Here is a 24,373-nt window from a genome sequence, read left to right on the forward strand (position 1 = left end):
TTCATGTTGTCAGTGCTGGCCATTGCACACCAGCCGCTGTATAAGGACATATACCCCAAAGGTACACAGAGATATATATTTAGGGAGCTGTGCACTTCCCTTCTCTTTGAAGTTATAAGCCCCAATGAAGTTGTAAATTGGATCAATTTTTTTTAGATGCTGTTTGTGGAATATTATTTTGTGTACTTAGCACAAGTGGGATTGGGATGAAAGGGGAACCTCCACCCTTCTCTCCCAATGTTACACACTCTGGATAAGCATTTGTCTTTCTGAAAGTGGAATTATTTGTATTTCAGGTATCCTCCCTGGGCCTACCTTGGAAGCTAGATCTGCAGCCGCCCTTCAGTCATGGTTGTTTCAAGATTAAAGGCCATTTCCCTGTCATTGCCAAGCCTTTTTCTTCTTGCTTTTCATCTCTCAGCATCACAGAATGTACCTGAACACTCTGAAGCTGAACATCAGCAATGTGTCAGGAAAGAACACCCCACAATTGCTTTTGAAGGTAAGAGCTTCTATTCCTGTTTCAAGTCCCAGTAGGATGATCCATTTTGAAGTCCTTCCTGGTGTTGTCATGGATGATGGTTTAGTCTGTGCTGTTTTCCTTACACCTGTGTTCCATAGGCCAGTGCCAGCGGCCTGAAGAATCACATTCCCTTTGATGCTTTAGAGTGTTTTAACTTGAGGTTGCAGAGCAGACGCTTAATTCAGGCAGTTTTAGGACTACTGGTCTAAGAATCTCTGTTTTCAATTCTGCTACAGACTCCCTGTGCTCTGCCACACTGAAACTGGGTTTCAGTTTCCTTTTTTTTAACTGGATTCAGTAATGCTTATATACCTCACCTGGCTGGCTGGGTCCAGACACTTAGTAAGAGAAAAGTGATAGTGAATTTGGACATACTTGAATACAAGAGAAGTAAATTGCTTTAAAATTGCAGGGAGTAGCTGCCTTTTGTTTGTTGCTTTTGGGTTTTGGGATTTTTTTTGTTGTTTATTTGGCTTTTTTTTTTTCTTTTTTTTTTTTAAATCACCTCAGCTAGTCGCTTTTCTGTCTTTCATCTGGGCATTTAACTTGGCAGGATCTTAAGAATGTGAGAGGGGGCCTTTGTGCTGCAACCGGCAATCCTTTTACTGTTCTTTTGCAACACAGAATTTCTCCTGTCCTTATCCCGGTTGGATTTTTCATAAGTGTGTAGTCCTAAGTTGCTGGACTGCAGACAGTCCAGTCTGTCCGCTTACCCACATGGCAGTTAGATCATTATATTGGTACCACCATTATTTCTGAATTCACCCCAGACTGGTGTGTTAAGCTGTGTGTGCCAGCATCATCAGCTGCTGAATCTCCTTGCTAAAAATGGTTTCCTCCTGAATGTTGAAATATCGATTTTGGTTCCCATTTAAGGCTTTGCAATGCATCTCCAGTTACATTCTTCACTAGAGGCAATTAAGTACCTTGCAATGTGTCTCTAGTTAGGGTCTTTGCTAAAGGCAATTTAGTTGTGGTTTTGTGACCTTTGAGGTAAGGTTTCCAGGAAGAAAATAGTCAAAGGCTTCTTTGCTGACCTTTCAGGATTGTTCTAGAAAGCTTTACAGTTTTTCACAGAGGAGGAAACTCTTGTCTCTTAATTTGGAAAGTGTAAGAGATTTCTTGTCTGTTTTCCATTATCTCTGCTTTAAAGGTTTAAACAGATTAAAGTAAATTAGCAAAATCTTTAAGACTACATGATATGGCATTGGGTCTAACCTTGCTCTGGTGGAATGGGTAAATAAACCTTGATTTTAATTGCTAAATAAGTCTAACCATCTGTTTGGGGAGAGGTGAAAGGAGAAACTCTTGTTGTTAAAAACATGGTGGAACTCAGATATTTAAATAGATAATACAATAATAAGGATGTTATAGGTAAAGAAAAGAGAAAAAGTGCGCTCTTTCTATTAACCAGGAGCACCAATATTTGAGTTTACGGATGATGTGTTTGTGGAATCCAGCACTGAGATAAATCTTTCTGCAGGAGTATTAGAGCCCTGATTCCTGATGCTGAAGAATCGGTGGGCATTTTCACCACTCCATATGAGCACTTCTGTGCAGAAGTCATGGCTACGTAAACACACTCACAATCTTCCAGTTTGCTTTGTTTTAATCAGGCATGAATTTTTCACGGAAAAAAAATACTCTCCTCCCCTTTCACTGTTCTTGTTCCCTTCCTCTCTTTAATGATAGAGGGCAAAACTGGATATGAGTTAATTAGAACTTGACAATTATACAAAAGAAATAAAAATTGAAATTGCAGACACATCAAGAAAATGATCCAGGTTATCATTTGGGTCTCTTAAACCCAAGTTAGATTCAGAGTTACTGTTTTTTCTCAGCACCTGTTCTGCCATGATTGTTCATGAAACTGTTTAATCCTGTATTTTCTGCTGGAAAATACACAGGAATAAAATTAAAGGCACCTTATTTCCACTGCACATAGTGTTTATGTTCTGTGGAAGAGGGCTCACACCTCCAAAACTGCATCTCAGTTCATAATATAATTTACCTTAAAGCTCTACCCTGTTCTGACACTAGCACAAACAGGTTTAGGCTACAGGGGAGACAAGCAGGGGAATCTACATCTTATGTGCTATTGAAAATTGCTCTGAGGATGCCTCTGCTTAGCAGTGTGGCTCATGGGCTTCCTTTGGGTCTCCAAATACATTGTCCCACAGATCACAACCTGCCATACCATGCAGATGTTGAACCAATGACTGAAAGAGTGATCCCAGCAACAGTTCTGCCGATGCTCCTGCTGCCAGGGGGGAGGATTCTGTTACAGCAGCAATTTTCAGCGGGTGGGCGGTAGTAGTAAGTAAGCCCCCAGACTATTCAGTCATACAGGATGCATTAATTTACTGCCAGAATGAACAGATTCACAAAGCAGTTTGTGTTACAAAGGGGTTGAAGAGCTGCTTTTTGACAGCCTTGCTAGCCAGGCTTCTCATCACAATGCAGAGGGGATGCCGTAACGTGTTTTGTGTTCTCCAGTTCAGTTCCTACCTTACTTGTGCTCAGTCTCTCTTTTTATTGTACTTTTTCTCCAGATTATGATATTCTTAAGATCCAGTTGGCTGGATAGTATCCTTGCCATGGAAGGATTCTTTCTGTCTAGTTTTTAGCTTATTTCCTGAGAAATTATGTATTTTCTATGCCTCATCTCTTCCTTATTGTATCTCATCCACACTAGTCAACCATCTGTTTGAATCGATATCTCTTTGTATTGCTACAGGAGGGCTAAGAAAGAGGGAATACAGCACATGACCTACTCATTTAAGCAGAAAGGAGTCTATGTATGCAAAATGCTTTACTTCAGCTGTGTTCGGACCCAAAGAATTGCCTGTTTCTTTACAGGATCCTTCCCCCAGACCACCTGCCATTACTTGTGACCTAGAGAAAATGGTCTAGACAAGTCAAGAGACATAAATTCTAGCATAAATATGCTTTATATGCTCAAGATAAAGTTTGCGCTGCCAGGAGAGATGTGGGCTAAGAAGGGGCTGTGAGCTGAATGATTTATCCAAGCAGACTGCATAGAGATGGTGAAGAACAGGTTAGGAATTTGTGCTGTGAGCGCTGTCCCATGTGTTTGCACAGCACCAAACTAACACAACAGTGCCCCAGTTTCCCTGGGGCTTATAAAGGATGCTCATTGTACAGTTCGGGAGCAATAGTAACGTACCCAGTTTGGGCTTTTCATAATTAGATTGTTCTACTCGGTGCTTATAAGAAATCCAGTTAAAGTTTGATTTCCCTTGTTAGATCAATAAGAAAATGATCTTTTACTTCCCAGGAGCCTATTTCTGGTGTCTTATTACCTATTTGGCTGTGAGTGGGTAGCTGCATTAAGGATCTTGCATGCTTGTTTGTTTTTCGGTGAGTTGAGAAATTAGTGAAACAAGTCAGGTATATTCTTAGTGCATCCTTTTTTATTTATACATGCATGTACACATGCGTCCAAGTCCCATTTCACTAAACAGTATGTCGTCCCGGCCCAGCTCCACTGCGGACCACTCTGGTAAGCCAAAGACCAGAAAAATTTTTTCTAGTTCTTGTCAGTCATGCTCATCTTTCTTGTTTTTTCCATATATATCTTATAACCAAGAGGTTGCTCCCTGCAATCACAACTGGGCTATGCCCTTGCCATACTGTCCTTGTTCTTAGCAGAATCCTTCATTGTTATACAGCTGTTTCTTAGACATAAAGCACCTTTGCTATTCATTAAAGACATTTGGAGCTCCTTTGTAACACGCCCCTTGGGAAAGCCAGAAACATCTTCTGCCACAGCAATACTGTGCAAGATGTATTATTTCGAGAGGCAGAACCGCGACTGACATGCATGTATGTCTGTAATGGGTGCCGAGTGCTTGGTTTCAGCTTGTTTACCGAGGAAGTGCTTAAAAGTTTGCAAACTCATCTGTGTTGTTTGAATCACTTGGATGTTCACAGCTTAACTGCAAATGAGTTGTAGACAGGTTTCCACTTGCAGTTTCTGCCATTATTTATTTCTCATTAGTTTTATCCATTAAATCACTATGCTCGGGAAAAAGTGTGATAGACTTCCCAGGTTTTTCTCTGTTCTGTCTCCCAGGGCTTTCTCTCCTTGGCCAAGATAGTGTAAAGTGGAAGAACATCGTTTGTCCTTGCTTTAGTAATTGCAGCCTGTCTTCCTCCATAAAAACATCTCAGCTGATCTCATGCTGAAGCACAGGAGAGAGGTGGACTTGGTTAAATAGCTTATATCCCAGATCTTCTCAGGACTGCAAATCTCAGCTGTGCAGACCGTATCATAATGGTTGGTGTGAGTTCTCAGTGTGCAGTATTTAACCCATCATCTAATCCTCAGTCTCTCCCAGATGCAGACAAGTTGCTTTGTCTGTTGCCTCAGGTTTTCAAAATGAATTAGTTTGGGAGTGTTTAAATCTGGGATTTTACTTCGGACTGTCTGTAATTATTACCTCCCAGCAGATAAATGGGATTCAGGTTGCTTGACTGTAGCCGACTATATATTTTCTCAATATTTTCTTCCTTTAAACAACATTTTATTGAAACGTGGCCAGCTTCAAACACTGAAATCTGTGGGGAGCAGTTAAGTGTTCACTTGTTGTATTGAAAGCAAAAGCTGTTTTAACTTTGTGGGCTGAAGGATAATAGGGTATGATTTATTTCTTTTGAAGGTTCTTGACATTTTACCAAACACCCACACTATTGTTGAATTGGTCACTAATACATTATTCCCTTTACTGTATATTGATGGAAAAAAAGCACATTAGCATCTGTCAACTCCAAAGGCCAGCTAGGAAAGCCTCTTAGAAAATTCTGATAAAGATTTACACTTTTCTTGAGCAAGTGAGATTTTCACAATCCAAACCAGAACTTTAGTTAACGAAGGTTGAAGATTGTGGGATGAAGTATGAGAGGTATATCTGGCTAAACATCAAAGGGAACACAAAATACATTATGGGAGAATTGTCTTCTAGCTCATAGCCTTGTTGCCCTGGAATGTCCATACAGGGAGTCCAAAAATTAACTAATGATGGATTTTTGACAGGAAACTGGTGGCATCCTGTGGGTGCTACAGAATATTTGACCTTCAGTGCATTTCAGTATAGAATTTGTTTCCATTAAGCAAGCCTTGTGGCAATTTTCTTTTTAATCTTGAAAAATGGAACTGTGGCAAATGAAGATGGTATTTTCTTCTTTAGGGTTGATTTCGAATGTACTTGAAAATTAAGACTAATAAAGCCATAAATATATAGTGGTTTGGGAAGTAATTTGCTCTCAAGCAATACTTCTAAAAATGACACCCAACAGCTCTCAATATCTTTTTCATTCCATAATAGTAATTATAACAATAATGATGCTAGTTCTTTAACACTTCCCCATTAATGGTGTCCAAGGCACTTCACAAATAATCGCAATGAGATTTGATTGAAAAAATTATTCAGTGTGCTGTTCCTTGGGGCCTCAAGAAGAAAAGGGGTCTTGGAAGGTTGCCTTCATTCACAAAATGCTTTAGACGGAGTGAATCACGTCAATCAGGAGAGAAAAGGAAGACTTTACAGTGAAGCTTCAGGAAGTGAAGTGATTGAGTAACTCTTACGTATTGGAATAAGGGAAGGGTAAAACTTTATACAAAAGCTGAAGTAAAGGAGCAGCCTCTGACCATGAGTCATGATGATGATGATGTTGAGAGGGAGGGCATGCTTAGCAGCGGGACTGAGTGAGGTGGGTTCATGATGTGTAGGAACAGGTACTCAGAAGGTCAGCAACATAGTATGCATGGTCCAAGGCCATGAAAAACCAGTCAACAGCAGAGTAGCTTGTTTATATTTTCCAGAGGTATTGGTGGTGTAACTGGGGCTGACAGCAGCAGGTAACAGCAGCATGTGCGTGGTCCTTTCTTTGGCACAGTGATTGGATCTAGGACGTAGAAGTTGGCTGCCTCTTTTCAGAACCCAGGCAGCACCCCAGAGAAATGAAACAGGGTGGAAAGCAAAGCAAAGCGCTTTTCTTCTTTTTCTGTGGTTCAGTGCAAACAAAGACATGCCTTACAGAGACCTCATTCTCAGTTTTAAAGTTTACTTAGCATAGTTCCCTAACTTAATAAGTTTGTGAGCCAGTGGTATGGCAGACCTCATTTATTTAGCACATCTGCTTCTGATGTGTGTTAATATATCACATTCTCCTAAAACCTTCCATTCAAGGATGTCATTATGCTTTGATAAAGTTCACTTTAGTACTAGCAATCGCATAAGAAATATTCTTGTTTAATCATGCGGGGTTCACCCTGGAAAGCCACAAACAGTCTCAGCTCAGGCAAGCACTTAATATGTATTTATGTTGAAGTCAGTGGGATTGTGTACTTGAAACCGAGTGTGTGTTTATGTGCTGAGCTAGGACACAGTCGAAGTGCGCAGTCTGTAAATGGAAACCATAGCATATAATTTTGTTTCTAGTGAGGTCTGCTACCATACATCCAACTGGACAAGTTGTTCCTCTAACATGGCAGAATCAAGTGCTTAAGAAACCCAACATGTTCCTCAGCTTAGTATGGGATTAGCTGGATGAAAGTCTGTTAACTGCAATACACAGTAGACTGGGTTAGAGGTTTTTATGATCATTTCTAGCTTTGGGAGGTGCAGATAAAATCCAGAAACAACTCGTGTGCTTTGGCTTAAAAGCTCTGATTTCATAGATCATCCAGCCTTTCCTTTTTATAACATTGGGCAATCCTTAGAATGTGTTTTAATGGAAGTGCTTGAGCTGTAAAATTCAGATTTGTATTTTATACATGGGGATTGCTCTGTTTTACAGCACATTAATAAAAGAGGTGGAGGTCATTGGTGAAATGTGGTCTTTGATAATCCTTTACTATTATTAGCCAGCTTTCAATTTAAAAACACTCATCCTTGTGAGATCAGATTCATTTCTAAAGCTTTTCAGAATTTTACAGCTTCTGCTCTGATTCATTGGTGTAACTGATTCACGGTGAGACCTTTGTCTACAGACGACAGGAGTCCTCATAGGTCTGGCTAGCTAAAAAGCATAAGCTGAGCATTTGACTTGGCATCTCCAGTCTGTGGTGAGTCAGAAAAGAGCGTCAACTTCTGTTTCAGATGTTCATCAAAATCAGACACATCCACTTCTGTGGCAAATCTGTCTATCTGCAGGTGAAATTCAAGGAGAGTTTAGGCAGGCTTTCTCTGCCCTCTCCTATGTTCTTATTAGTGAAAACAGTTGTCCTGAACCTTGCACCACCTCTGCTGACTCAAGTGGCTGATGTACACATGTAACTGTGAGGACGGTGAAAAAAATTTGCCTCCAGATGCGAAGAAGGCAGATTGAATGATGGTTGAATGATGACAAAGGAGCGTTCTTTCCTTCAGACTGCAGTGGCTGTAGGAGCCAAGATGCAGCTTGCTTTCCTGTCTGAAAAGAGGGATTATACTGATCAGAATGTCATAGGAAGCTGCAAGTGATGCATGAGCACTCACCTTATCTTTCTCAGCAAGGGAGATTGCCTGACAGCTGCAGGGCTTGTCTCAGCAAACAATGGATCACAATACTTAAACACGCAGCAACATCCTTAAGAAAACAAGAAGGCTCTGGGTTTGGTAATGGTGGGGCTGTGTGTGGCACTGCTTAGCAGTTTCACAGGGTGGTGGTGGCGCGCAGGGCTATGGCTGCATGACACCATGCAGTGCTGTGTGCGGTAGCAGGCAAGGTTTTCGAGGAGGGTTGTTGAAGAGAGGAGGCAGTGTTAGGGTAGTGATTGCCTCGATTGGTAGCCTACTGAGAAAAGCCAGATCCATTCTTTCCACAAGGTTCTGTGCTGTGTAGACACATACCTTTGGTCCTGTTGAGCTCAGGCATGGCAAATGGATACGCTCATGACTCATGGACATGCACCCGTATCCTGCACTCTTGTAGCACGGTGGTGTCTCCTCTTGCTCTTAAACGGCCATTGCCAGGGAGGATCTGTGATCTGGATGTTAGTTAGGGTTTGAGGTCTTGTGAAGGTGTGAGCAACAGGAGCCATGCTGAAGAGGGAAGAGCATCTCTCACGTAACATGACTTCTTTCCCAATCCCTGAAGCCTGGGGGCTTACAAGTAGAAGTCTCCTGGCTCTCCCCTAGGTCAGGTCTTGATTGAGCTTCTGCCTGCCCTTCACCATCTGCAAATAGGAACCCAAGTGGAACAGAGAATGGGCCAAGGCTGGCCTCTCTGATGGAGCAGAAACGCTGAAGAACTTCAGAAATGTGCAGAATTGGGAATGTGACTCACAGTCCTTTGATCTCATTCCTTGGGTGGCCCCCAGGACAACCTAGCTGCACACTGTCACATACTGGGAGTGAGTACTAGTTCATGCTTATTATTTGGTGTTTTCTTTATCTGGGATTGAATCCCTGGGTTCTTCCTGATAGACTGGTGTGTTTTGCCAGCTGCTCCATATTAATAACAAAAAAGTAAATAAACAAGCAGTCATAATTGTACTTTCACAAAAATTAGGTTTGAACTAAGTTATTTTTTCTCCATATTGAAACGGTTTAGCAACACTTGTTTTGAAGAAATGATTAAAATTTAGGAAACAAAGAGTCAAGATGCTCACTATGCATTAGCAACAGTTAGTGCCTCCTGGACATCACGTGTTTTACAGATAATTAGGTCTTGATGCACTAGCTGGTATCCCTAAACCCATTTAACAATTGGAAGCACTAAGACACTAAATAGTTTCATGATGTGCCCAAGACAGAGGAGACTCCATTGTCAGTTCCATTGGGACCATACCTACTTCTCCAGATGTGATTTCTCTCTTGGGATGGAAGAAGCTCAGCAAGGTTAGTTCAAGGAGGAGCTGTAGGCAGTGAGGGGAGAGGTGCCAAATCATATAGATTTGACATAACTTTAAATAATATGTCTGGGTTACTATGATTATTGTGATTCCTATGGGTCTGTGAAGGTACAAATTGAGTCTTAGGTTCTTTCTTTTCCCTTCAGGGTGGTAAAGGGCAGAGCCTTTTCTTCTGTCTCCTTCTGTCCCTTGGTAGCTGAGATATGGGACTATTCCCTCTTTCATGATACCAAGAGAGAAAAAGTTTTATTCTTTCTTCTTCTAGTCATCTCCTATCCACACATTCTTGGATAGGCTGGTGAGGGACATTAGCAACTCTTTTGCTTTTTGGATCTCATTGAAAGGGAATGGCTCACTGCAAACAGCTATCATGGTGACTCTCAAACCACTCATGCATTAGCTCATTGTTTCTCTCATCTGAGGAGGAGTTTTGTAGTTGGCCAAGACAGGAAGAATTCAGAGACAAATCAGGTAGAAACATGGCTAGAAGGTGAAGACTGCCAGAAAAGAAAGCAGGAGTGGGAGGAGTGGTGAATGTGGAGTCAGAGGGGTAAACTGAGTGAAACTATGAAAATGAGACAGATGGAGGAACATCTGAGTTGGATTTGGGTATTGAGGGGAGAGAGAAGGAAACTGCTGGTTTGGCCCATTTTGTAGAAGAGGTTGTACTTTGCCAACTGCCTTCTGAGTCCTGTGTAACTGTGAGTGGATATTAGAGATTTAAGAAGGCAATGAAGCTAGAAATTGCAGCAGTTGGGATGAGGACACATTTAATGTACAATTAAAGGTTTCAACAGATCAGGTTAAAGAAATAGAGAATACCAGTAATGAGGTGGAGGTGGTGATGGGAAGACAAGACAGTGGAGTGATATGTATGTGTAGGAGGACTTTTGGGGTAAAGCCAGCTTGAGTTTTTTGGCCTCATGAGTAAAGTTGAGCTCTGAGTGCTGACACATTTGTTTGCTCAGCTCTACCCGCGCAGCAAAAGATTTCTCTTTCCCCTGATAAATTTGCTGAATTGTGGAGTGGTTTTGTGTTGTGGAGGCTACTTTTACGTCTTAGCATGAGGTAGGAATGAAAGTTATTTTCCAACAACTATTGCATTAACCTGCAGTGTGACCTACAACAGAGAGCTAAAATTTAAAATGAGGCTGATATTAAAATATGATTCATTGTCAGTCTAATAAAGATAACATTGTAAGTAGACTTTAACCTCTGTGCATCCTTGGAGATGTCCACACTTGCTGTGTTTGAGAAGACAGGCGGTAGCATGGGTAGTCATTAGCCTTCTGATCTTTGGTTACAGCCTTGTTTGCTCTGCTTCTGATGGATCTTGTCAGTGGCCCACACAGAATGAAAACTGTGGCCTCAGTCTTAGCAGGCAGCTGTATGCTTCATGAAAAATGTTCTGAATACTGAGGATAATTGAAGCAGAGGATGGTGTGAGATGCTAAGTCTGATTCTGAAAAGGGGACAGTTCATCAGTCTATAACAAGAAGACAGCCTGAGACTTTACCTTCTGTTACAAAGTGATTTGCATCTGTCGGTCATTGTTAGGATGTAATACTGAGAGTGCTCCAGGCTAGTGCGTGGTCTGAAAAAGATCTAACTGGTTGAGTGCTTGCAAACTGGAGTATCTGTCAGTCGCTGTACATGGTTTGCCCTGTGCCAGGGCTTCAGCAAACCAAAAGGAGAGGAGCTTGTATAGTTACAGAAGTTATGGCTGTCATCTGGGCCTCCCCAGGAATGCTGAAATACACACAGTAATTAAACATGCCATGAACTCATCAGCTAAGGGAATTAAGTCTCATGAGTGAGACCATACTGAGGCAGTCAAGGAAGCACTCAATGTGTGGTCAAGTCAACACTGCACAAAAGTAGGTCTGATTATCTGCAGAACACGTATTTATCTATTCCCATTGAGTTTGGCAGGCCCCCAGTGCTATATGTGTGCTCTACTTCATTGCGCAAGTCCCTACTTATTTTACAGGGGCTTTATGTAATGTATGTGGTTCAGGGTGCCTTTTCTGGAATGGTATCCATGAATTTTCCTTCATGTTTAACTTCCCTATCTTCCTCCCTTAAGGTCTTTTTGTGATATCTTTGAAGATTTTCTGTGCAATCCTTCTGTTTTCATCAGGAGACTCATGTTTCTACATGGTGGCACAGCTAGTGACTAGAACTGGCACTTGTCATGAGGAGCTATTCCAGAATAACTCAATGCGTGGACACCTTGAGCAGCAACTACACTGCTATTCAAAAGTGTGAACAGGGCTTATACAGATGTGCATGAATTGGCTTTCAACTACCCATCTCCTGTATAGAGAATGACTTTGCAACTGGCAGTGTGGTATTCATGTTGGGCTGTAAACTCTGCCCAAAACGCAGGAGAAATACTTGGATGAGTAATTCAAGCCGAGGTTTTTGCTCATGCAGCCTCACTGGTATTCAAAGCTAGCTTAGATAGAAGCATGGGTAGCTTATATGTGGGTATACCCTTATTTTGCACCAAGAATCCTTGGTCCTGTTTAGTTTAGCTTTCACTCCAGACTAGGAAATCCATGCTGAGAATTATTCCGGAAGAGATGTTCTTGAACAGCACAGTGGTTAGCCATGGTCCATGCACCTAGCAATGGCTTTGCAATTTCAAGGCATGGGCATTTAACCTCTCTGTGCTTGCATGGTGTGTGCTGGATGCACAAAGCTGTTACAGCCTGCTGGAGATGGGAGCTACAAGTGGGCTCCAGTGAGATGAAGCAGTAAATGCTGTCCTTCAGACAGGGAAGTCTCAGCTCAGTGTTTACATACTTCTTTCCTCCAAAACACACAGTATAAGGGTGAGGTGGGGAGCAGCTGGTTTTGAGGAGATGAAGGCTCAAGTATTACCAGGTTTACCACATCTTTAGAAGCTGATCCAAACCCCATCGAGCTCAGTGGAAAACGGCCAACGATTTGAAGAGCCTCTGGATCAGGCCTTTAAACCCAGCTCCTGCAATTTGGCACGCCGTCCTTTGTGCAGCTGACTAATCCTCCTCCCGGTCCTGCACTCTCAGGAAGCCGGTGCAGAGCAGCGCCAGCAGGCTGCAGGGACCACCCTCCGAAATGGCAGAGGGCCTCTTTTCACCTTGCCTTATGCATGCATAATGGCCTGAGCACAGCTGTGTCTGCAGACTTACATTTCCTGCGAAGCTTTGCCTTCTTTGCAGCTGGGTACCTGAAGCACCTTGAGCTGTGAAGGGACTTGCAGAGCTTTAGAGGATCTGAATCAGATGCCTGGCGATGGGTGGTGTTGGAAACTATTAAACTTTTGTTCGTTGGTCCTCATGTGGAGGAAGTGAGAGCACGAATCTTTAACCCCCTGGAAATGATTAGAGATGAGAAGCACAAAGGAGGCCTTGATGAACATTTTGCCCCTAAGCCATGTGGTTCCTTGCTTTCCGGCTCCTGCTGCCGACATGCAAAGCCAGGGCCTTGGTTTTTAATTTTTCATACTGTTTTTAAACAGATACTTTTGCAAATGTAAACATGCCCCAGCACTGAAGGTTTCCAGCCAAATTAAAGAGTCAGCACTGGAAAAATCAGCCTTCTGAGAAAGGTCAAATACAAGCAAACTCTGTAGTTCATTGGGTCCATATGTGTAAACTTCATCTGAGATAGATCCAGGGCAGCACTTACCTTGCAGAACTGAGCTAGTTTCAAAATGAAAGGCTGGAGCTGTCCTTAGGGGTGCCTGTGGTCTGAGCAGTAGATTTGAATGTGTTGAATGAAAAAGGACCATGTCCCAACTCCTGGTTACATTTCCATTCCACTTTATCCCTTCCCTCTTAACAGGAAGAAAGAAGGTTGGGAAGGAAAAAGTGCCGTTTGGCATTAATTCTGACAACTCACATTTAGACATTCTTAGCTGGGACCATGCTGGGTTTAATAATCTCCAACTATATGCCTATAAAAACTTAATTTTGCTATGAGGATGCATGCCTTGCAGCCTTTAATTTTATAACTGGGAAGGGTTTCTGTATAAGTTGTACCACCTGCAGTAGTAATAGAAATCAAGACACTGCCTGTTATTTCTTGGGCTTGATTGACATTTCAGCTGACATGGAAAGATTCAAGCCACCTACTACCTTTAATTTTTTTTTTTAATTATTTTTACCTGTAATTTGTCAGAGCTTGCCATTAAAAGGAAGAACTGATGAGTGTACCTCTCTGAAGTGAGGAGCTTTTGCTTAGAGCAGCAGATGAAGAAATATTCTTCCTGCCGCTGCACTGTAATAGTGGGTTAGTTAGTAGGAAAGAGTTGGTAGGAGAGGAGTTAAAATGACAAGAGAAATTATGGCCTAAAAGCAGGATCCTTAAAAGGTATCATCATTATACAGCAATCCCCTAATCCCACCCCCATCAGCCAACAGAAATGCCAGGAGATCTGCAGCACATGTCAGCCGGCTAACCTGCCTGAAAGGTGTTATTGTTGCTGGTTCTGCTGCTTGGCTCAGAAATGTCTCTGCAGCTAAAGAGCTACAGGAAAAGAAGACAGAGCCCCATTAGTTCGGAGAATGCCAGAGGTGAAACTGCGGTGCCTCCCTGGTGCTAGTACATCATTAAGGGTCCCAGAGGAGTGTAGGAGGTGGAGATGCTTGAAGGTTAGACGGGCTGAGTTATACCTTAACTCATGCCTTTTCATTGAAGAGCAGAGGAGGTACATGTGTTGTGTGTGGTTACGCAGTGTGATAGGAATGCTGAGAAGGGCTGGAAGCCTCCAGCTCCTGGCAACGGGGTTTTTAGATTGCAAGGTTGGAGGTCTCATTGTCAGAGAGGCCCTGGCAGTGTCCAGTTAGGCAGGGCATGGGACCAGGCCTGATGGTGTCCAGCTCCATGGTAAGGAGGCTTAGGAACTGTTATGAAAATGCGGTGGTGCTCAGGGCAGAGGCAGAAGCTCCACCACAAGGTTCTGCTTTGGAAAAGGAGCCAGGACAAGTGGAGTGTAGGGGCTTTTATATGTGTTTTCTTAAGGTTTTGGTAACTGAAGGGCTTGATTAGGTTTCATCTGTCCCTGGAGGGAGAAGGGACTTGAAATTGCTCAACAACTGTCCATAAGTCAAAGGTTTTAAACCACTGCACATCTGTAATCCTACAAAGCATGCCAAGATGCCAAAGACCTTAATGAGATTCCTCATCAGCATTGTCATCTTACCCCTGTGAAAAGGGGAACTAATGCTTACAACAAAACATTCAAACCTGGCTGCCCTCAGTGAGAATTCTCCATTTATCATTGGGGATATAAAATGACAATGGAGCATGTTTTTTCAGAGCCCTTTTGAATTGGTCTGAACTGCATCATTGCTGCTATGAGTCATCAGGTCATTGGCCTGTGTATTGGTATCCTGTGGGCATGCGGCCAAAAGATATTACCTTTCACGTTGAGCTTCCTGGATCTTCAACATCCAGTCCTTGAATGAGGCAGGGTTACTTGTCAACAGGTTGCAGAGGGTTTACAGATATATTGATTTGGTCTCATTTGTACCTTGCTCCCTCAGATATTTGGTATTCTTCATGTATTTAACAGCCAGAGTAGTTAACAGTTGGAATAAATTCCCAAGAGAAGTCATCACAGTACAGCTGGATGACTTTCTGAAAGATATGTATGAATCTATCCATCTTCACAGTACAGCTGGATGACTTTCTGAAAATTACATATGAATCTATCCCCAGTTACTTCGTGCAGTAAAGGTGCAAGGTGAGAGGTTGAAATTCTGTGATACACACAAGGTCAAAGCTGGTAACTGTATTGAAAGCTGGGATTCTGTGAGTGCCCTACCATCATGCCTGAGAGTACCTTAAAAATAGTAATTCAGCCTTTTCTTTAAACAGGTGTGTTTTTTATTACATCAGGACTATCTGCCCTAGATCTCTCAACTGATGTTGTAGCTTCTGGAAGAGCTTTGTCTCCACGAGCAGAGAGTAGCCAGATCTATTGCTTTGCATTTAACCTGTGTGATTGCAGTTTGGACAATTGCCTAGATTAGATTGGCAAACCCAAGCTAGTTGACAGAGCCAGTCTCATGCTTGTGCAGTCTCTCAGCCACAAAGACCCTGTGTTGACACCCTCCCCAGCCCCCCTCCATCTAAATTAGGGAAGGAATTCACTGATAGGCATCCCAGATGTTAGGTAAAGTGAAACCTAAAAAGAGAACCTAAAACCTGAAAGAGAAGGTAAAACCTGTCATTGGAGCAGCCAGGTCTTGAGTGCAGATCACTTCTACTCTAACTTGCTTTTCAATCAGTTGACCCCCACCTCCTCTTTCTGGAAGGCAGCAGTTTCCCTTTGCTTAGTGCAGGAGGCAAGGCTACGGAGGTGTTATAGTGGGCAACCTGATCCCTTTACGTCACTTAACCCTGGCACTGAAGATGGTTCCCCAGTTTTAACAGATGTAAAATCGAGCTGCTATTGTCTCTGAAACCAATGCTGACACTTCGTCTTGGATGTGAAAATAACTGCTGAGACAGCCCTCCATTTATGTACTGTTTTTTGGACATTCTGCGGAGAATCAGAATAAATAGAAACCCTTTAAATAGATTATTAATTAGCCTTCCCCTGACAGATAACTCGGTAGGGAATCCATTAGTGGATGTCCGGGTGAACTCACTGCTTCTAGAGCAGCTTTATTGTTTTCTGCTTTCTCATTTTTGTTGCAGATCTGAAGCCCTGGGTCTCGAATTTCACCTATCCAGGTGTGCATGACTTTTCTCAGCTTGCACTGGATGCCAACAGGAACCAGCTCATTGTGGGAGCAAGGTAAAGATAATCTTTTAATTAGTACAGGGTTGCTGCTCAAGCTCTTTCCCTTCTGGCTTCAGAGGAGAGTGTGTTTCCAGCTCATGTGGCCAGTCTTCCCCTCAAAAAGAAAGCTATAATTTATGTAGAGGGATTTAGACTGCTAGTATAATTGCAAAGAAGAGAAAATTACCAGAATTTAAAAAAAAAAAAAAAAAGATGCAGTCAAAATGACTGGTTAATGAAGCAGAATGCTGGCATCTCCCTCGGTATCGTGAATGTTAGAAGAGTTACGGTAAATCATTCTGCACCATCCCTCTGCCAGCACAGAATTTGACTTTATGGTGTATTTGCCATGGCCAGACTCCCTCTGTACCAGGTTCATCTGCACACCTTAGTATAGGTCATACTGAGGCTTTGGCAGCCTAAATGATTGCTTTCTTCTCTCTTCTTTTAGAATTCACTCTACAACCGGGTCGCTTCATCTTGCTGATATAGCCAGATCCTTACCTAATGCATTTTGGTGCAACTCTGTTTTTCTAGCCCATTGTATATAATTAGCATATATTTTCCTTTATTTTTAAACATTATTTTTATTTAGGATGCCGTAAGAGGAGGGTAGAAACACACAGCATGAGCATAGGCAAGCTCTTACAAATTTAGAGCTGCATTTGTAACAGGGAAAAGAACTATGGTTCAGTGAAATAATATACGTCAGGAGTGGTTGAATCATGAGCCCCAGCAGCGACTATTTTTTATTGCATAATAAACAGATAAAACAACCCAAAAAGAAAAAAAACTAAGCATGGTCTAACAAATCAGTTTAAGTATAACATTTAGAATCAGATAACATTGTGGTAGCAGTCTGTGCTATTAATGAAAATGGAGGAAGAGACTGCTTTCTTCCTGGGTTATTCAGCTTTAGAGGACAGGGAGGTGAGGAGCAGAGCTGGGAGAACTCATGATATGAACAAGAGAAAAGAGCAAGGTGTGTAACAGAGGGAGAGTTTTGCTGCACAGAGACAACCAAAGTGTGATTTAATACACATTTTCTGCGTGTATTTGTGCAGTAAATAATAACACTTATCTTCCTGTAGCTGTTCAAATTGCTAGAGACCCTCCTGCTTTTCATACAGAAACATTTTACTTTTCAAGCTGCGGCTTTACCTGTGCTGGAATCTGTAACCAGCAATTATTAATATTTATTACATCAGAATGGCATTGCTTTGGGGACGGCCGTGAACAGTGCCTTCTGCCAGGCATTGCACAAACACAGGCATGTTGCTCTGAGGAATTTATGGTTTCCATAATTCTGCTGCACGGCAGGTTTCCCCCCATGCCGAGGCTGCTAACGTTGACGCGCCTCACCCCTGCTCAAACCCCAGCAACACGTCCTGGAGGGAGTTTCTGTCTCCGCAAGATTTTGTATGAGTGTGGTTAGACACAAGGCTAGAATATCACTATAAACAGGGGAATGACAGCAAATTTGGCTTCCCGCTGGAAGTACAATATAGTGCAGTGTGTTGCCGCATGAGGAAGCAGTGACAAGTATTTATAGGATTTGATTGGGAAAGTCGGTTTTCATGAAGCGGCACCCACCTGACTGGGAGAAGAAAAGTTTTGATGGTGCCACGTGGCTCTGCCGAGGAATTCTTGATAGAGTTAACGGAGATGTAATTTCCCAGGATGGTTTTTCCGGGTTGGATACAGACTTGGTGTGGGGAAAGTGGGGAGAGCTGAGCCCTTTCTCTTTTCACCATCTCATTTCCACCCTGCACGAGGTGGCAAGGAGAGGTACATGAATATGAGGATGTGAAGGGGTCCTCAGTGCTGCTGAGCACCATGGATCCTCTGGATGCGCTGAGCTCCTGGAGCTGTGCCAGAGAAATGGGAACGGGAAGTAAAGCCTTTTCTGTTCCCTCCTTCCCTGATAAATCCACACCTTGTTCTGGACTATTTTTAGGGGTGATTTTTTGAGTCATTAGTTGCTCGTGCACCATCTGCTTGAATCTGCAAATGAAACAATACCTCAAAGAGATAGGAGCTGTCTCTATCCATCTCTACAGGGTGTAATTTATGAAACCTAAATTTAAATGTTAACCATGTTTAAATGTGCTACTGTAGATCATATTAGTAGTAACGCCAGCTATTCTGGGGTTGTGGAAGGAGTTTGGGATCAGGGTGGAGTTTATAAGTACTCCCACTTCTCAATTTCCTGGTTAAGATCATTCTCTTAGATGATAGCCTTATAAATTATCTCAGACTAGTTCTTTCTGTCTCTATTTAAAAGCAGTATGACCTCACCACAGCATCTCTTTGGCTTAGTTCATCCTGCATTTCAAAGCTTCATAGAAATGCTTCCTAGAAGAAAAGAAGATCCTGGGACTCACGAGGGTTTTTGGTTTCAGGAATTGGACACAGCGTGACTGAAACTGTAAGAGGTATTGAGGGCATGCCGTGCAGACAGGGAGCTGGAATAACATGAGCCTCAGATTTTTAAGCTTTATCCTTATCTGAGAGCCCTCCCCGAATGACTGGTGCTGTCTGAGCGCTAACCAGAGCAGTTTGATAACTCCACTGCACCAAACACCTGCCAAGTCAAAATCCAGAAACAAAAGAATTTGTTTCAAAAGCCCACCATGGTTTCCAAGCAATGTATTTACTTGTCACATCATTTGTAAAATCCAAACATTTGCAAGTAAGGATATGAATAGTTTAGAACATTGTAAATCTCACACTACCCATATTATGAGCCACATTTCATTAAGTATAAAACCACACATTTCAAAAATTCATAACCCTCATTTTGACTCATAGTTTGCATGTTTTGTTTTTGTTTTAAATGTAGCACTAGTATTTTAGTGTACTGTTTTTCTTCTGTGAATGAGTGATTGTTTTGAAATATTTGCTGCTTTTTTTCAGCTCTTGAGTGCATGCAATTACTATTTGAGCTTATTTTAATGGAAGGAAAAACAATCTTCTAGACCTCGTTATTATTGAGAAAAAGCTTGAAAATATGATCTCAACAGCTCAAAAACCGAGACACATAAATCCCCTCATGCATTAAAAAAACTGATAATTTTGGGAAGTTGGATCCTGCTTTTTCTGTGCTAGCTATCTGCAATACCATTTTGTCCAATTGTCCTGCTTTTTTTGCAAAACACTTTCCTCTTTTCATCAAGAATAAACCTTGAATTTTTCAGACCTGAGAAACCTTCCAAGTCAAAGCCAATAAAGGAGCTGAAATGGAAACTGATTGCAGCCTTGACTATGTAGAAACTTCCATCCCTCTCGAATAGTATGATCTGGAATGCTTATTGTCTTTACTTTCAATCTCTTTCCCATTATTAGATTTCAAATGTAACTCTGCCATACAGCATTCCTAGTGAGCAGTTTGCTTTTATTAACTGCGGGTCTATTTGCTCTACCTAAACATGTGAAATCAAAGAGTAATGGTGAGGAAATGGGTGGCAGTTTCTCACAGATTAGTGTCACATAATGAGCAGTAGTTTTGAATTATAGACACAAGTTGTATATATGCTGCCACGGCAGAAGAGCCACAGAGGAGATTATTCTGGTACCAGAACAAAGGCTGGAAGACTGGGACACTGCTCTTTTGTCAGTAATACAGCTGGTGAATGGTCTGGGAAGAACAGCTTGAATGAGCTGCTGTATAATAAATGGTTTAACAAAGGAGATAAGCTTAATTTCCTAACTCGATGGGCAAGCAAAAGAGACCTGTGTTAAAAAGTGGTGACTTAAAAGATGCAACTGTTTGAATTGATGGTATCTGCTTGCTGTAGCTCAAGGTCAGATCTAGAGGCTGTCAGAAACCATGGAGAGCAGCAGCCTCGGGGCAGCCAGACAGCCCCAGACCCTTTGCCTATGCCAGTGTGCCTGTGCTGTTACAGGGATACTGGAGGTAATGGTGGTAGGGCAGGAGGAAGCCTCCATCCCCATGGGCAGGATGTCCTAACTCGACTCTCCAGCGTTCTTCCTTTCCCCTTTCCTTTCCCTCCTTCCCTTCCCTTCCCTGTCCATAGCAGAGACATTTTGGCCTTCTCCTGTCCCCATGGCAGTGATTTCACCTGCACGTTGGAGACTCAGTGCTCTGCTCTCTCACCTGTGCTGTAGGCAGGGTGCCCAATCCCCAGGGAGGGTGGGTTTTATGGAGGAGGCACATAGTGTAGCTGTGACATCCCACCTTCTCAAGGAGCCTTGCTTCTCAAGACTGTCTCATTACTGGTTGGGCAGAGACAGGAGCCAGTAAAGAAATGATTATATGAAAGACCCTGCTTGGAGTCAAGCCAAAAAGCATGCTTCAAAAGAGCTCCCTGGTGAGGAGAACATAAAAGGTTTAAAGGGGGATGGTTGAGACACCTTGTGACAATCTGGCACGATGGCAAGCTGAAGGGAAACAGCTTGGACAACAGGAGGATGGTACCCAAACAAATGGCTGCACAGAGAGTGGCTGGGAAGCCCTAAGGGAAACATTTGACTTTTCCCAGAAGGAGACTGTGGGGGTGTCAGCTCGGGGCAGTAGCCTGCTGGGGCTGTGGCTGTGAGAGGCATGGCTACAAGGGTTGGCCATTCACTGCGAGTGGAGGTGTTACTGTAGAAAACCAGCCAGAAAGCAACAAGACCAGACGTCCTCACAGTTCTGCCTGCCAAGGGGGCTGTCAGCTCCATCAGGAGATGGGAGAGGATCGTCTCTCATGGCTGTTGCACAGTGAACTGCATCTCAGGAGCCCTTGTCACAAATAGTCATTACCAAGAAGAGCCTGGAGGTAGAGGGTAGTGAGCAAAGGCTGCATCAAGGGACTTAAAACTGGGAAGTACAGTGCATGTCATTCTGGACTGCCAGACTTCTCTGCAACAAATGTAAAGCTACTAAGCTGCTGGTGATGCAAGTCTGGATGCTTTGATGGGGCTGATTTTCATACTTGATACAGAGCTGAACTGAATGTGCCTGTTAATGTCAAGTAGGTAGGTGCGAGAAAGGAGATACAGTTAGTTTGTGGAGCAGGGAAGGTGCTATATTAACTTAAAAAAGTTTTTTTAGGGGGAGCACAGCAGCCTGGGCACACCCCTTCCTGGCTATTATTGCTCCTGGCTGTATAAGGATTAAAAGAGCTCCAGATCATGCAGGCTTAGGAGCTGAAGACTGAACGGAGTGACTGATGTCCCAGAAGAGTTGCTTCAAGTTGCAGCTTGCAGAAATATGGCAAATTGTAAATATAATCTAGGACCCTCAACCAGCAGGTTTGGCACCCTGAGTTTATTGAAAGTCTCCAGTGTATGATAGATTAGTCTGTCAGACACCAGGTTTCATGCAGATTTCTGGCTGAACAAAGGCTCTTTCCTGCCTGCTTGGCAGAAAGCTCCAGAGCAGTGCAGTAAAACTCTCAAAACCTGTGCTTCTTGGAAAATATCACTCTTACCCTTGGGCATCTTCAATCCTGTCCAAATCTGGACTGCCACTGAACCCTGAAGAGAGTCTAAGTCTCAACAGATTATGCTGCCTGGGCAAAAAGCATTTTGCAAAACAGGGAATTCAGTGTCAGAAGTTGGTTCAGAGTTGATCCACAGATTTAGACTATCAGCGTTGGGTCTAAACTCTGTCAAGAATACTTTCTGTTGCCAAATGATCAGGGCCCTTCACCAACATCTATCCTCGCAGGGCTTCTGTGAGGCAGGAGAGCACTAATAATTTTGCACTGTAGATGGGAATCTGAGGCCCAAAGGGATTAAGAGCAAGCCTGCCCTCTGAAAAGGCTGTGATACTAAGACGTGAATTTATAGTAGATCTGAAAGGTGGTGCAGTGCTGCACCTAACACAGCTACTCCTGCAGCAACACTCTGCTTCCTGAAGGTACCAATCAAAGTCTACACAACCTCAGAGGTCTCTGCACTTGGCCAATGTGGACACGGCCAAAGCTCTTTATGAGCTCACAGAAAACCTGTGGCAGAGGTGGCCTTTACTGTTGTATTTCCACCTGGTAGTTTAATTGATTGCCTTGCGTCTCCAAAGAAGACATAAGTCTCCAAAATGCTCATGAAAGTCTGTGATTGCCACACTCTTACACTGAGACAGTGGAGCTTCAGCATGGCTGAAAAAGTAAAGTCTCCTATATCATGGAGAGACTAACATGCAAACAAGTTAGCATTGGCCGCAACCACGTGGACATAGCCAAAGGTTAAATAGTCCACAGGCTTGTCCTGTAATCAGCCAGGAATGACATGCCATTCGTCCCTGACTACAGGATTTGACTCAATACTTTTCTGAGACAAAATGACTAAGCTGAGTTACTGCCATTTCTGATGGCTCGCGTTAGTATCGCACTGTCTTACACCAGCTTTACCCCCTACTAAGTCACGTTTGGCTGAGAATTACCTTGCCAGTTGAGGTATTAATGAGGACGTGAGCAAGCAAAGAGCATGATAATGTTTTTGATTATATCCAGATCGTAGGAGGGTAGCTGAAAGCGCTGCTGCAGAGAAACCTAGAAAAACAAATACCATCCTTTCTTACTGTGATTTTTCCTATCAGACAAAAGAATGCTCTAATTAAAGTTGCATCCTTGTCTCAGGGGCTGGAGAGGGGCAGATAACATAGTGATGTGAGAAAAAAAGGGAGAATCAGTCTCTGAAATTAACAGAAACTTTCAAAAGACCATTGATGTTTTTTAAAGAAGTTGCCCGACCCGCGTGGTAAAGAATATGGTGAAGGTGAGAAACCTGTGATTAGACATTGCAGCTATTTAAATTCGTAATTGAGGGTGCACAGTTTCTTTACACAGGGAACAAAAGTGCGATTGAAAGTGCAGGTTTTAACCTCTCTGGTTGAGCCTGGGATAGTTCAGAGGGAGATTTTCCTCTCTGATATGGTGCCAGGTGAGGTCAGCTCAGCCCTTGTATAAGCGTGGAGGGGTGAAGCCTCACTGGGGTGCCTGGTTCTTACCTATAGAGTTTGCTTTCCTCTGAAAGGAGTCCAAATTTGCCATACCCCAACTCTGTGCTCTCCCTGATTTATACCCCTTGGGGAGGAGGGGAAGAGATGTGAACAAGAAAGGACGGAAGGAGAATTTTTGTAATTATGAGATTCTGGGAACTTTGGAGTCTGGCCCAAATTTTGTTCAAAGTGTAATTTTTTTTTTCTTAGTTAAAATCTGTGCATTTTCTCAAGCACAGAATGTGAATTTTAATTAATTCAGAATAAATAAATCAAACAAAATGCTATGCTGCAGCACTGTCAGGTTGCTGGGCCAGAAGAAACCACAGTGATAGGAGAGCAAAGAGGCAGCGTTGCCCCAGATGTTGTAAGTGGAGAAGATGGTGAAGGCAATGGCAGTCTCTGGTCTGACATCTTTGTTGACAGAGAAAACAGTTGGTCCTTCAAATCATCTGCAAGGCAGTACCATCTACTTCACTGGCATGGTAGCCTGTGTTCTTTTGCCCATCATCGGAGGACCCATGCCTTTGGCTGACTCATGTGCAGCCAGAGCTTTGTAAGAGGCAATCCTGGCACGGCGCAGGCTGACGGGAAGCATCCTTACACAGCGAATTGCAGGCCTGACTGGAAAAATATCTCATATTCCAGATAAAATGAGAATTGGTGATACCCTATCACAAAAGCAGCCACCCATGAGAGGCTCACTTGTTTTAGCAACACACTGATAATAATTGAGTTTGAAGATTGTATTTCAGAGTGGGGTGCGAGCAAACACAAGGTCAGGATATTTTGGCAAAAGCCTTGGAGGCTTGGACCTAATGTGTTTTAACAGCATCACAGGATGGGGCTGCAGAGCAGATTCCTTTTGAATTACTGAAAATACTCTCTTGCTCTGGTTAGGGTGGTGATATGTCACTTTTATATGGCAGGGCTCACCACAGTGACTTGCATATCACTTTATATATCCAGATGCCTAGGTGCTAGGCCTACTGTTCTGTGCCACTGCAAAGGTATAAAAACTACAGAAAAGAGAAGGGATTGGTTGGCAATAACTTAAGCTCACCAGCCAACTCTATCAGTATTTGTATACAAGTCATGTTGAACTCATCCAGAGTTTGAGAAAAGCCTGACAGAACTGAGCTTGTTTATCAGCCTAAGTAGGCAGGTGGGGGGCTGCCAGGGAATATTTGCACGATAATCAGTGCATCAGAAGAAGAGGAATTTCACATTATGACTTATTGATAGCATGACTAAAAGTGATGGGCA

At 42.8% G+C, this 24,373-nt stretch overlaps 1 protein-coding gene across 2 annotated transcripts in view; it reads left to right on the forward strand.

Annotated features, from left to right (window-relative positions):
• Positions 1-348: 348 nt before the first annotated feature.
• SEMA5B (semaphorin 5B) overlaps positions 349-24,373 on the forward strand; it is a 133,869-nt gene continuing 109,844 nt past the window's right edge. For both annotated transcript variants that reach the window (XM_074144783.1, XM_074144784.1), the window contains exons 1-2: positions 349-502; positions 16,077-16,176. In XM_074144783.1, coding sequence (XP_074000884.1) covers positions 349-502; positions 16,077-16,176 — 254 coding nt within the window. The remainder of the gene's footprint in view (positions 503-16,076; positions 16,177-24,373) is intronic.

The sequence above is a fragment of the Numenius arquata genome, chromosome 3, assembly GCF_964106895.1.
Source record: "Numenius arquata chromosome 3, bNumArq3.hap1.1, whole genome shotgun sequence".
NCBI lineage: Eukaryota > Metazoa > Chordata > Aves > Charadriiformes > Scolopacidae > Numenius > Numenius arquata.